The 12,327-nt window shown below is 36.9% G+C and overlaps 2 protein-coding genes across 2 annotated transcripts in view; both read left to right on the forward strand.

Annotated features, from left to right (window-relative positions):
- Positions 1 to 2,862: 2,862 nt before the first annotated feature.
- On the forward strand, positions 2,863 to 10,288 carry LOC310891805 (adhesion G-protein coupled receptor V1-like). The gene is made up of 4 exons (XM_083854030.1): positions 2,863 to 3,018; positions 4,373 to 4,746; positions 6,579 to 6,755; positions 9,733 to 10,288. Exons 1-4 carry the CDS (start codon positions 2,868 to 2,870, stop codon positions 9,958 to 9,960), a joined length of 930 nt encoding a protein of 309 aa, XP_083710156.1. The 5' UTR covers positions 2,863 to 2,867; the 3' UTR covers positions 9,961 to 10,288.
- A 1,095-nt stretch (positions 10,289 to 11,383) lies between these two features.
- Positions 11,384 to 12,327, forward strand: part of LOC310891799 (adhesion G-protein coupled receptor V1-like) — a gene marked incomplete at its 5' end in the record, with an annotated part of 33,007 nt that continues 32,063 nt past the window's right edge. Inside the window, one exon of the mRNA XM_083854023.1 lies at positions 11,384 to 11,519. Coding sequence (XP_083710149.1) covers positions 11,384 to 11,519 — 136 coding nt within the window. The remainder of the gene's footprint in view (positions 11,520 to 12,327) is intronic.

Here is a 12,327-nt window from a genome sequence, read left to right on the forward strand (position 1 = left end):
AATCCCAGAAGCAGCTTGGCTTAGTACTGTGGCTCTAACATTTTCTTATGTTCTTATGTTTTTTCAGAGAAGTCCTATACAAAATTATATTGTCAGAATGCTGTCAATAAGGCATAGCTACTCGTTCTACTAATACAACCTCTGTATTATTGCAAATATCATCTGCTGGAGTAACAACAGCATCTTATCCCAGAGGGTGTTATAAAATGCATATATTATGACAATGTTCCCTCAGTAATTGGTAATTAACCCTACTGCAAGAAGCTGTGCCTGCTCTTCAGAGGAACAGGTTTATATTCAGAAGCTACTTCTTTGTTTACATGCTACATTTCAAAACTGAATGTAATTCAGAATGTAATTCTAATTTAATACAAGTGTAAGAAAAAGTTTAAGTAGACTTGATGACTGAAAGGAGAAACGTTTGTGGTTAAATGTAGATGATTCTCTTTCCTGTCTAAGAGTGTCCAAGTATATTAATTTTTAATGTTAACTTTCTGAACTATTATGCATTCATATTTATTATTATAAATTGGAATTACAAGACACAGTGATGTGTAGCTTCACAGTAGTATTCTGCATGGACCTGCGTATGCTACTTCTGTTTTCTAAAGTACGTATTCCGGGAGTAGAATTGTACTGCAAACGTGGTTGCCTTTAAAAGGAAGGCTTCATGGAACAGTTGTAGTATATTAGTATTTTACTTTATATTACATAGTATATTACTTCTTACTGTAAGGAAGATTACAGTAAAAGGAGTCTCCACATTTTCCTTTTCTACTCAACGCTGATGCATGCCTGCCAGGACTCTCATTCTTTCTGTATCACTGAACAGGATTTTGAGACACAGAGGACACTTCGGCAATGTTTCTTTGACCTGGCAGTTGTTTGATAATAACTCTGCACTGAAGCCAGGAGAAGAATTCTATGAAACTTATGGGACTGTGTGCTTCATGGATGGTGAAAGGTCGAAGTCAATAACACTACGTGCCATTTCAGATAGAATTCCTGAATTCAATGAATTTTACATTCTAAAGTTGGTGAATGCTTCAGGTATTGTCTTCCATATCACCATTTCCTTCATATCTGGTAGAAAAGAGTTATGTTTAATCAATCAAAAAGAAACCAACACTAGAAAGAGCATTGCTTTGAATCATGTCTTGATATCCTATGCTTTTCTGGTAAGGTTTTAGGTCTTATTTTTCATTTAATCTTGATTTCCATATATAGAGAGTTACTCAGTTCCCGAATTACTGTTAAACACATTTTGGTGATCTGAACTTTAAAAGGGATGCCTCTTGGTTTTTGAAATTAAACTTCTTAAAGTTCAGAAGTTTCATTTCAAAAACCAAGAGTTCTGAATTTCAGATACATAGATCTCCATGCACAAAATATAAAACAAAGATACTAACAAAGAAATAACAAAGGTATTAAAGGTTATGTGTGTCTACCATAATAGAGGTTGCTTTTTTGTTTGTTTGTTTCCCTAGAGGAGGTAAAATACTTGTAGTTACCACTTCACATGACTTAAATTACAACTTTAAATTGCTACTGGACACATTTCCTAATCTGGATTAATTCCACTTTAGTACTATTCATGGTCTTCTGTGCTCTGATACAAGTGAAAATGTGTGTTGGCCTTTCCTGTAAGTGAAGTCCATACGGATGTACAAAAGATTTCCTGCTTATAACAGGTAGATCACTGTACACTTTGAACACGGAGATTCTCCATTCACAACATGATCTTCATATCATGAATTCTTACTGTGCAAAGATAGATGACTAACACCAGGACTGGGCAGCAGTTTTAACACACAACTGGTTACTGTTTCTGCAAGGTGTATGTACTTCTGTATCAGAGGCAACAGGCAAGATTTTGCCATTCTCTATTCCTGTAAGTCTTTGAGCAATACAAGAATTGAATTTGGCCCCCATGCTTATCAGACGAATCAAAGGTAACCTACCTTATTGGCTAATTAAGAAAAGATGGACCTTGTCATGTTTCACCTGAAAGACATCTGTGTGTTTTACAGCTGAAAAATAGCATGTGGGTTTGTTTTCTACTGAAATTACATCAGCACAGTGTTTTAAGAATAATACAATTAACCTATGTAATTTTCAAGTTAGATCATTTGCTATAAGTCCAGAGGATCTTAAAGGAGGGTTTGAGGTTTTTTTAGAAACTTGTTTTATTAAAAAAAAAAAAAAGTACTTTGAAACTTTTTTCTGAGTGTGTTGTTTAATCATTAACTTTTACTCTAACTTCTATTACGCAGGTGGGTCTCCTGGTCCTGGTGGTCAGTTATCTGAAACCAGTCCTACTGTAACTGTCATGATCCCTTTCAATGATGACCCTTTTGGAGTGTTTGTTATAGATCCAGAGAGCCAGGACAGAGAGATAGTGGAAGATACTCTTTCTGAAGATGACCTTTCCTATATTACGGACTTCACCATCTGGAGACAGCAAGGCACCTTTGGTGTTGTCCGACTAGGTTGGGAAATACTGTCTAGTACCTTCCAAGCTGGACTGCCATCAATGGTAGATTTCTTGTTGCTTGGATCATTCCCAAGCTCAGTACAATCACAGCCCCACATGAGGCGCCATCACAGTGGAACAGACGCTCTGTATTTCAGTGGAAAAGAGGATGCATTTGGCATTATCGGTCCTGAATACCCATAACAATGGAAATAATGCAGTAACCAATTTTACATTTTCAGCTTGGTTAATTCCTAATGTCAGTACAGATGGCTATATAGTTGAAAAGGATAACGATAATGGGACTTTATATTATGGTGTGAAAATTCAGACAAATGATTCTCATGTTTCTGTAGTGCTTCATTATACAGCATTAGGGTCCAATATGACATACATGGCTAAAACATCAGTCATGAAATACCTGGATGAGAATACTTGGCTTCACGTTCTGATTACTCTGGATGAAAGTATAATTGAATTTTACGTTGATGGAATTCTAGTTCTGGGAGGAATGAAGAGTCTAAAAGGAGAAGCAATTCTTGATGGTGAGCCTTTGCTATTTTTCTCCATATATAAAGCTCTGAAATGCATAGTCTAGCCACTTCAAAGGTGGAAGAAATACACTGAAATGATTATATCTGTTAAGTTAATTGAAAGGAATGGATAAGAATTCTTTGAGGATTTTCAGAAAGCCTATGGAAATTGTGTGAATGTTCTAAAAAATTCAAACTGCTGCGATGTTGAGTGAGAGTAGAGGACTATTAATTGTATGGTGTACTATTTTATTTCTGCTTTTAAAATTCCAGGTTGAAGTTTAAGAAATCAAATTTTCCATTTGTAAAAAGAATAGTACTTCTGCAATTAGTAATTTCCATCACACTTGCAGTACTGTAGCTAAGCTGAGAGGCTGAGAGGTTTTTTTTTTTTCCCTCCCTCGGTTTCTAGAACAAATATATGTGAAATGCAATTATGCTTTTATTGCTAGAAGGATATGTCTGTGCTGTAAATTTTCTTTATTAGTGGGGATGGCGTGTGTCTGGGGATAATGCAATAGTAAGGCAAGTATGTCATCTCTCTCCGTTGAATGTTGGGTAATACACAGTGGTGTGCATAGCAGCCCAGTTTTTCTCAGCATCCTCCACTTTGTGCCCTGGGACTTTTATCAGTTCCTGTGGTTGCTCATCTCTACAACTGCCACTCAGTGTCATATGTATGACAATACACTGAAGAGCACAGCTTTTTTTGTTTGTTTGTTTTCTTTCGTTTTCTGAAAGGCAACTGAAAACAGCTGATGTGTGTGTTTTAGCACAAGAGCATAGCATGGCACAGAACAGGATAGAGTAGGAATGAATATGAGGCAGCTGTGATCCTATAGTTTGGAGACAGAGAAATATAAATGCTGTTGTAAAAAGAGTTTGGAATTTGCATGGAATTACAGTGTGGTGGATGAAATGGATGTCCAGAAGGGTTAATGCAGTAATCATGAGTATCATCAGAATGGATCAGCTGCCCTAGCAGAGGGAAACAAAGTAGGATTTGTTCAGCAAAACAAGGGCTAAAAGGGGTTGCAGTTCTGCTCTGAAAATCTGTGGAGGAAAGAGGGAGCCTCAAGTCTCTAAGACTTATAAAAATGAGGGATGATGATAATGTGCTGCTAGAACTAATAGGATGAAAAACTTGGACAGCATAGGATGGAATTGTTTGGCCTGTGAGGACTTACCTGTAACATTGAGATGAGGCTCAAGGAACCTCCTGATTTTGGATCTCAAGATCAATATGATTCCTCATCCAGGGACAATGAACAGTTTACCATTGGTTTTTAAGAAAAACAGGTAGTCAGTTGCTGACTGTTTCATACAAATACAATAACATGAGAAAAAATTATAATTTCCTTCTCAGGTCCAGGAATAGTAAGAATTGGAGCAGGAATCAACGGCAGCAGTAGGTACACAGGGTTAATGCAGGATGTAAGGCTTTATGAGCGTAAGTTGACACGAGCAGAGATCTATGAACTTCATGCAACTCCTGCAAAAAGTGATGTCCACCCTGTCTCTGGGTATTTGGAGTATTGGCAAGGAGAGGCCAATAAATCATTCATCGTGTCTGCAAAGGATGACAAAGAGGAAGAAGGAGAAGAATTATTCATACTAAAGCTCATTTCTGTGCGTGGTGGAGCTCGAATTTCACAAGAAAACACCACAGCAAGATTAAGAATACAGAAAAGTGATAATGCTAATGGTTTATTTGGCTTCACTGGAGCATGTATCCCTGAGGTAAGGTGGTCATAATGGAAATTGTAGGTGATATTTCAGGCACAGAAAGCTAAATGGCAGGACCAAGTGACCTGAACAAACCCTAGATTTTGCAGTGTTTGCTTTTGTGGTTAAGCAAAGTTTTCCTAGGATTTGGAGATGCATATGTTCTGTTAATACAACCTCAGTTCCACTGGGATTTACTATATAATTTTAAAAAACTAAAGAAAAAAATGGTTAAGAAAATTTAGTTTACTATATAAACTGAAGACTAAGGCTTAATTTTTTTTTTCTAGAAAAATATTTTACCTTCACTTCTGTTACATTTGAGTTACCAGTTAAAATGTAAGATTTAATTCTCTGGTTTTTTTTTGAGAATGGATTATTGCAAAGATTTTTATTTTAGTTTTCTGTGTCACATGATGTGTTTGAGATAATTTTACTAGAGATCATGCAATGACAAAGTGTTATGGATTTTTCCACCTTCATTTGCTGTCATAAACTAAGTTATAATTTGCATATGTTTGATGTCAGTTGGTTGATTTAGTAGTGGTTTTTTTTGTTGTTTTAGTTTTAACAGATGAAATCTTTTTTCAGTGGTATCCATTCTATATGCAGAGTGTAAACTTGCTACTTTTTGAGGAGGCTTGAAATAAACATAAATCATTCTTTACTTCTTTAATCAATTATAAGGGGGAATAACATGATAGCTATCTCTACTGGTATTGGATTATTTTGTGGAAAAAAAAATTTAATATAGTTTTCATTTGGGAACTCTTATGAGCTTTAATTACATTCTTTTTTAATCAAAGTGCTTATGATGTTTTTAAAATAACTGTCTTGCCTGAGTGATACTAGTTTTCAGTTTGGTTCAGTTTGCTTATTGTGTGCCTACCATATGCTATGATAATAGATTCCTTCAGGTTCAAGTACCTCTGATACGCTGTGATGCCACAGATCATCAGCCAACCATGAAGAAAAAAAATAATTATATGGCACGGTAATTGTTTTGCACCTATCATATGTCCATTTCACCAGGGAAGTATTAGAGCTCTTAGTGGTGATGCAGGAACACAGCATTTTTTTACCAGTAGTTTAACTGTGCATATCTGTCTACTAGGCAGCTGAAGTCACACACAGTATCTATGCTTTCTTACAAAGCAGCCCTGAAATTTATCTAATGCATAAGATAGCTTTAACCTTTCCAATAACTTTCAGATAAAATTATTTTCTATGTTAATTTTATGAACGTTATTTTCTAAAATAGAAGGTCAGTACCAATTAAAGCTTCATTCCAGAGACGTGAAGTTGTCGCTGCAGAAGTCATGTTATCTGTGAAGATACAGAATTGTAAGGAGGACAGTAGAAGAGAAAAATCTGTTTTTCTGAATGATGATGGTATAGTTTATTTCTATCCATAGTGTGTCTGGTTAGAGAAAGTGCTGATCCAAATCTTTCTTTAAATTATTGCTAAGGAAAATTACAATATTGACGTTATTATAAAGCAATAGTTTCATTTGCTTTCGACAGGTACATTTCAAGCATATTGATTCTGTCTCTGACGCATAGTTTTAGGAAAGGGGTTGTGTCCAGGACGAACTGCAGTGTATTGTTATTTGTTACCTTAATAGTCCTCAGGGAGGCATCAGACTTTTGCAGATTCCACTAGGATTGTTCTGATTGGCATCAAGGTCAGTTTCAGCTTCCTAACACTCCAAAAGAGCTGAAAGTAACATGACAGCAATTTTTTACTTGAACATTTGTCTGGCATTAAATATTTTCGTGTTATTTAATGAAATTGCCTTGATTTACTTTGACAGTAATAAACGTTCCAAATTTTTGCTTTCTTCCAGACTGCTGATGAAGGTTCCACTATATCCTGTGTTGTGGAGCGTACAAGGGGAGCCCTAGACTATGTGTATATAAAGTACATTATCTCACAGGTTGATTCCACTGGCATTAATTACTCTGTTACCGATTTTTCTAATAGCAGTGGCACTATCACATTCGTTCCTTGGCAGAGATCAGAGGTAAACCCTACCTTCCTATTAACAATTCATCCTGTCCTTTACAAACCTCCTGGAAAATACCTTCTGAGGGTGCTTGGCTGGTTTGCATACTAGAGAGTGTTTACTTCACATGGCTTTTCTTATTATTATTTTTTATTTTGTTATTTTATGTTGTTATTTTTTTGTTATATATATATTTTCTTTCTTTCTTTTTTTCCATCCCTGACAACAAGAAAGTGTTATTTGTAGCTCTGTGTATATGTCAGTTCAAAAGTCACCATGTGTGCATGTACATATTAGATATATGTACATATACATAAAAAATATTAACTGTATTTATGTGTATGTGTACATATACTTTAAAAAGTGTAGATAGTCCATGTACTTTCGAAATTGGAAAATGATCAGGTTTGATCTGAGTGTTGTAACTCAAATTTATGTCCACAACAATTAAATAGGCAATAGTAAGATTCATTGCTGTTCTTGCACTCAAGGCTATCCAGGTTCTGTCTCCTTTTAAATTCAAAATCAGAAACAGGAGATTAAAGGTGTTCTTGTAACAATAGCTGTTTTTGAGTCTCCCTGAAATGATTACTGTCTGCTTTAATCTATTCCTCTGCATAAAGTGTGCGAGCAACTGGAACATAAGGAAATTATTCAATATTCTGGCCTTAGAGACACCTGAAATTGGTAATCAGAATTGCATCTCTGAGTTGGGGGAGAGAAAGAGAAATGATACATAAGGGAAGCTTTAGCTGCTTCTGAGAAAGCTTTCTAAAAGTCTTACGAAATTCCTTATCTGAATTAGTTTAAAAAAAAAAGAAAAAGAAAAAAGAAATACCAGGATACCAGGATACACTGAAGAGTAGGAATTCAAAGCTACAGAGGCCCACAATTAAAAAATTATGTGGGCAGACTGGAGGTCCAAAAGAGGGCCAGAAAGATGATCAAAGAGCTGGAGAACCTGTCCTCTAAGGAAAGACTCAAGGGGTTAGATCTTTTCACCCTTTAGAAGGGGACTTTGATCCCATTATTACAGTACCTAAAGGGCAGCTCCAGAGTTGACAGAGGCTCTCTCTTCTCAAGAAACCACAGGAGAAGACAGAGGGCAAAGAGTACAAAGATAGAGTGGGAGAGGTTTTGTCTTGAAATTTTTTACAACTACTGGAACGACTTCCTTAGGGACAGGGTCGGGTTGTCCCGACCTCAGCATCTGGGCCAGGGCAATCCCAAGCACAAACACAGGCTGGGCAGAGAAAGCACTGAGAGCACCCCTTGGGGGGGGAAGGACCTGGGCGTGGTGGTTGATGAGAAGCTCGACATGAGCCGGCAATGTGTGCTTGCAGCCCAGAAAGCCACCCGTACCCTGGGCTGCACCAACAGCAGCGTGGGCAGCAGGGCGAGGGAGGGGGCGAAGGAGGAAATTCTTCCCTCAGAGGGCGGTGAGGCCCAGGCCCAGGCTGCCCAGAGGAGCTGCGGCTGCCCCATCCCTGGCAGAGCCCAAGGCCAGGCTGGATGGGGCTGAGGGCAGCCTGGGCTGGGGGGAGGTGTCCCTGCCCATGGCAGGGGGTGGCGCTGGGTGGGCTTTAAGGTCCCTTCCAGCCCAAACCAATGTATGGTTCTATGGTAGAATTCCCATCACCAGGGGTGCTTAAGATGCAGTTGAACATGGTGCTGGATTATTTCATCTATTTTTTTTTTTTCCATGAAACATTGAACTTCATCTTTTGATGTCCCATCCAACGTGGGCTGTCCTATGATTAAAATTCTGGGGTAATAAACAGCGTGTGCTAGAAATAGAAATAAAAATAATCTGTTTCAATGAATTCAATCCTGATGTACAGCACAGAATTGTTAAATTTATTTGAAGAAGTGGTGCGGGACCACAGTACTGTAGAAACAACATACACTTTCTATTATTGTTTGTATAATAAGGATGAATTGTGAGTAGAAAATACCATCCTCAGTTTCACTTATATCAGGCTGCAGAAGTCCATGTGGACTCAAATTCGCTGAAGTCATTTGCAGGGATCCCAGTGACTTCACTAGAACTGTGAATCTGGATAATGTGATGACTGGCAAAAGGGTGTGGTATCTGAAAATAGTTCATTCATGTTATAATAGTTTGTTCATTCAGCGTTATTTCTCTGTGAAATGATATTACTGCATTTCATACAATCATATATAGCAGAAATTTCCAAAGCTTTTCTAGCATGGCAACATAGACGAGGCCCACATTACTCTATCTAGTGGCAGAAAATGGCTGATGTAGGCTCTTGCTACACAGCTTACTGGTCCAATTTACTGCATACATACAGAGGAGCTAATGTGCATGGCTCTAAGAAACGGGCTGGTAGCAAGCTGCTCTTCAGGTGGGATATCCTAAGGGACTTTCAACTGACATTTGTAATCTACTCATTACCATGCCTCTAAATATGATCAGCTACTTAAATGTTTTCTATATGTTTGTCCGACCATATCGAAACATAAAGAAAGATGGAATTTTCTGAAGTGAATGTGTTAGCGTGTTTAGAGCAAGGTTATGTTAGTAAATCGTATGATCTGCAGGTCAAAGTGTCAGGTGGTATAATAAGCTCAATTTATTTGCTCTCTAAATTGGATTAATCACTGTAATGTCTCTTCATAAGCATAATTTCAAAAAGATTTTAAAATTTATCAGATATTTCATGTTCAGTACATGGAAATTAAACTCTGCTTTTGTGAAGATATACAAAACCAACCAAACAAGTATTTATTATCACTTATTTATGTAGTTTGAAACAATTCAGAAAATATGCCTTCCATTTCCAGTAGCTTGGAAGCATTGTTTTTGGAAAGCATATTCTAGACATAAAATGTTATCTTAGAAATTAGTTGAATTTATGTGGAGAGCAAAAATAGTGTCCTTTGCTTTCAGAACTATACAGCAGATACAGCTGACTGACTAATCAAAGAATGTTGCATGGTTTGATTTCTCCATGATTTGGTCCTTCTCTAGGTGTTAAATTTGCATGTTATTGATGATGACATTCCGGAGTTAAATGAATATTTCCGTGTGACATTAGTCTCTGCAGTGTCTGGAGATGGGAAACTAGGTTCAACTCCTACCAGTGGAGCAAGTATAGATCCAGAAAAGGAAACTACTGATATCAGCATCAAAGCCAGTGACCACCCATACGGTAACAATGATGGGAATTATACAGCTTTGTTTCAGATTATTGTGTAGTTCTTTCCAGTCAGATGAAAACTTTGCTTGGTTGTAATAGTTGAGGAAGCAATCTCATATATTCCACTTTATCTGACTTGAATTAATTCATTGTTTATATACATGAATGAATACTGAATTAGTTTTCTTTTATAATTTTACAAAAAGGCCTCAAATCTTCCCTGCCCAAACAAGCAATGATTCTCTTGTGAGGGCAAATAAAGGCTCTGCATGTAGTTGATCCTGTCCAGGTTTTTCATCAAATGAGAATTCCTGACAATGAGAGTCATTTCTCCATATGTCTTGTACCAGTAAATACGCAAAACCGTGGCCTGTGAGGCTCTTTTGGGAAGAGAAGGTTTTATTATTGTGCTGTGCCTTTTATCAAGACTGACAAGAATATCAGTGAGAGAGGGTAAGGCACACAGCACATCTCTGGAAATAGTGTGATTGAGGCTTAAGGGTATACTGGTATATGTGGTTTTTAATTTCAGAACCATCACAAGATATGTTATCAATCACTTTATTTAAATTGTTTATCATCTTTAAAATTTGTTATGAAAAGCCATGTAAGTAGTAATTCTTGTCTTCCAGGTCTGCTCCAGTTCTCTGTGGGGCCACCTCCTCAGCCAGGTGATAAAATGATTCTTCCAGCCTCTTCTGTGCCCCATATTACTATTAAAGAAGAAGCTGGACACGTCAGATTACTGGTAGTTCGTGCACAAGGCCTTCTTGGAACAGTTCTGGTGGAATACAGAACAGTGCCAGTCACAGCTTTCAGTCCCAAAGATTATCAGGTATGGCAACTGCCAAGGTGGTATAATTGTTTTGGAATTAATTAGAGTTATTTATCGTGGAGATAGCTTTCAGTTTGACTGCTCTAGCCCAGCTATGATTCTTTCACAGAAAGACTACTTTACAAGGTGATGTGGCAAATGGATATGTAATATTCACTTAAAAATATACATCATGTGACTTCTCCATTCTTTTCTCTGCAGTAAGTTGCATTGTCTAGGAAAAGCCTCTGGTTTTGAACTTTTTTTTTTTTTCTTAACAGAGTTTTCAGTGTAGCAATTTGTGAGTTTTGCTGTTGTTACAGACCATATTATTCAAGTGCATGTACAGGTTAACATTATGCTTGTACATACTGGGATTTGTATATGCCTAGCAAAATAACCTGCATGTATCTGCACTTGCTTGTCCAACTGATCATTTGTGCAGAAAAATAAGAAAAATGTACATGAATGCAGATGCTCACCAGTATGTCAACTTAGATGTCTTCTTCTTTTTTTTTTTCTTTTGTAAAACAGATTTTTCAGATTTTTTTTTAAAGCTTAAGTGAGGAAAAGTAGATGTTTTGAAAAAGACAAAATGAAGGTTCTGTTTCTTTTTTTTATATGGATGAAAACATTAGACTTGAACAAAAATATGAAGAGCTCTTATATTGCAGGCTGTTGTGGGTACACTGGAATTTCAGCCAGGAGAAAGATACAAGTACATTACTGTTAACATCACTGATAATACTATTCCTGAATTAGAAAAAACGTTTAAAGTGGAGCTGTTGAACCCAGAGGGAGGAGGTAAGGCACATATATCAGTCCCTTAGTTGTATTTTCATGACCTCTACTCGTTCATAAAAATCTTGTCTTTCTTGGCATTATTTTCTATGTTATTTCTGAAAACAAACAAAAAGCACCTCTACATCCCCACCCCCATACAGCTGTCTTTTTTCGTAGGGAAGAACTGTTCCTCAGTTCTTTTCTTAATCCTTGGTGGAAACAACCAGATCCCATAGCAAGTATATTATTACCATGTATTAGGGAAAGTGTATCACTGCCATCTGTTAGGTCATCTAAAGGCAATTGCTGCTTTTCACTTTGTATAACTTCATGGTTGGTAATGAGAACTAAAATAATGCAAAAATATATTAGCAATATGTTGCATTTCAAAAATATGGAATATTTATAAAATATTTAAGGCTAAACAGTCAAAGTGTTGTGTTTTTGTTTGTTTGTTTTGGGTTTTTTTTGTTTTGTTTTGTTTTTTCTTCCACATGAGTGAAATCAGAAGAACTGCAATACATAGGTCAAATGGATTATAGCAGTAATAGGCTGTGGATGTTGAGGGCCATAGGGAGTTTGCTGAGCTGTAGCTGCAGAGGTAGCTCGTAGATAACTGTCTGTAAGAACAAGACAAACACTTGAAAGAATTATTGGTTTGAAGGGCTAGTCTGAAGGGACGGCAAAGCATAGTGGTGCTGCCACATAAACCCCTGAATACCTTACAGATTTTTTTTTCCATTTGAGAAAAATTTTAACGGAGATTGTAAAGCTTGTTGGAGGGAAAAGTAATTAGAAACACTGACAGCCATAAATTGATTTTTTTTTT

This window comes from Anser anser (assembly GCF_964211835.1).
Source record: "Anser anser genome assembly, contig: HAP1_SCAFFOLD_100, whole genome shotgun sequence".
Classification (NCBI taxonomy): Eukaryota; Metazoa; Chordata; class Aves; order Anseriformes; family Anatidae; genus Anser; species Anser anser.

Excerpts from the sequence above, each read along its gene's own strand:
- LOC310891805 (XM_083854030.1), top strand. The coding sequence starts at position 2,868 with ATGGCTAAAACATCAGTCATGAAATACCTGGATGAGAATACTTGGCTT. Across the intron at positions 3,019-4,372 it reads AGGAGAAGCAATTCTTGATG|GTCCAGGAATAGTAAGAATT; the intron begins GTGAGCCTTTGC and ends TTTCCTTCTCAG. Across the intron at positions 6,756-9,732 it reads TTCCTTGGCAGAGATCAGAG|GTGTTAAATTTGCATGTTAT; the intron begins GTAAACCCTACC and ends GTCCTTCTCTAG.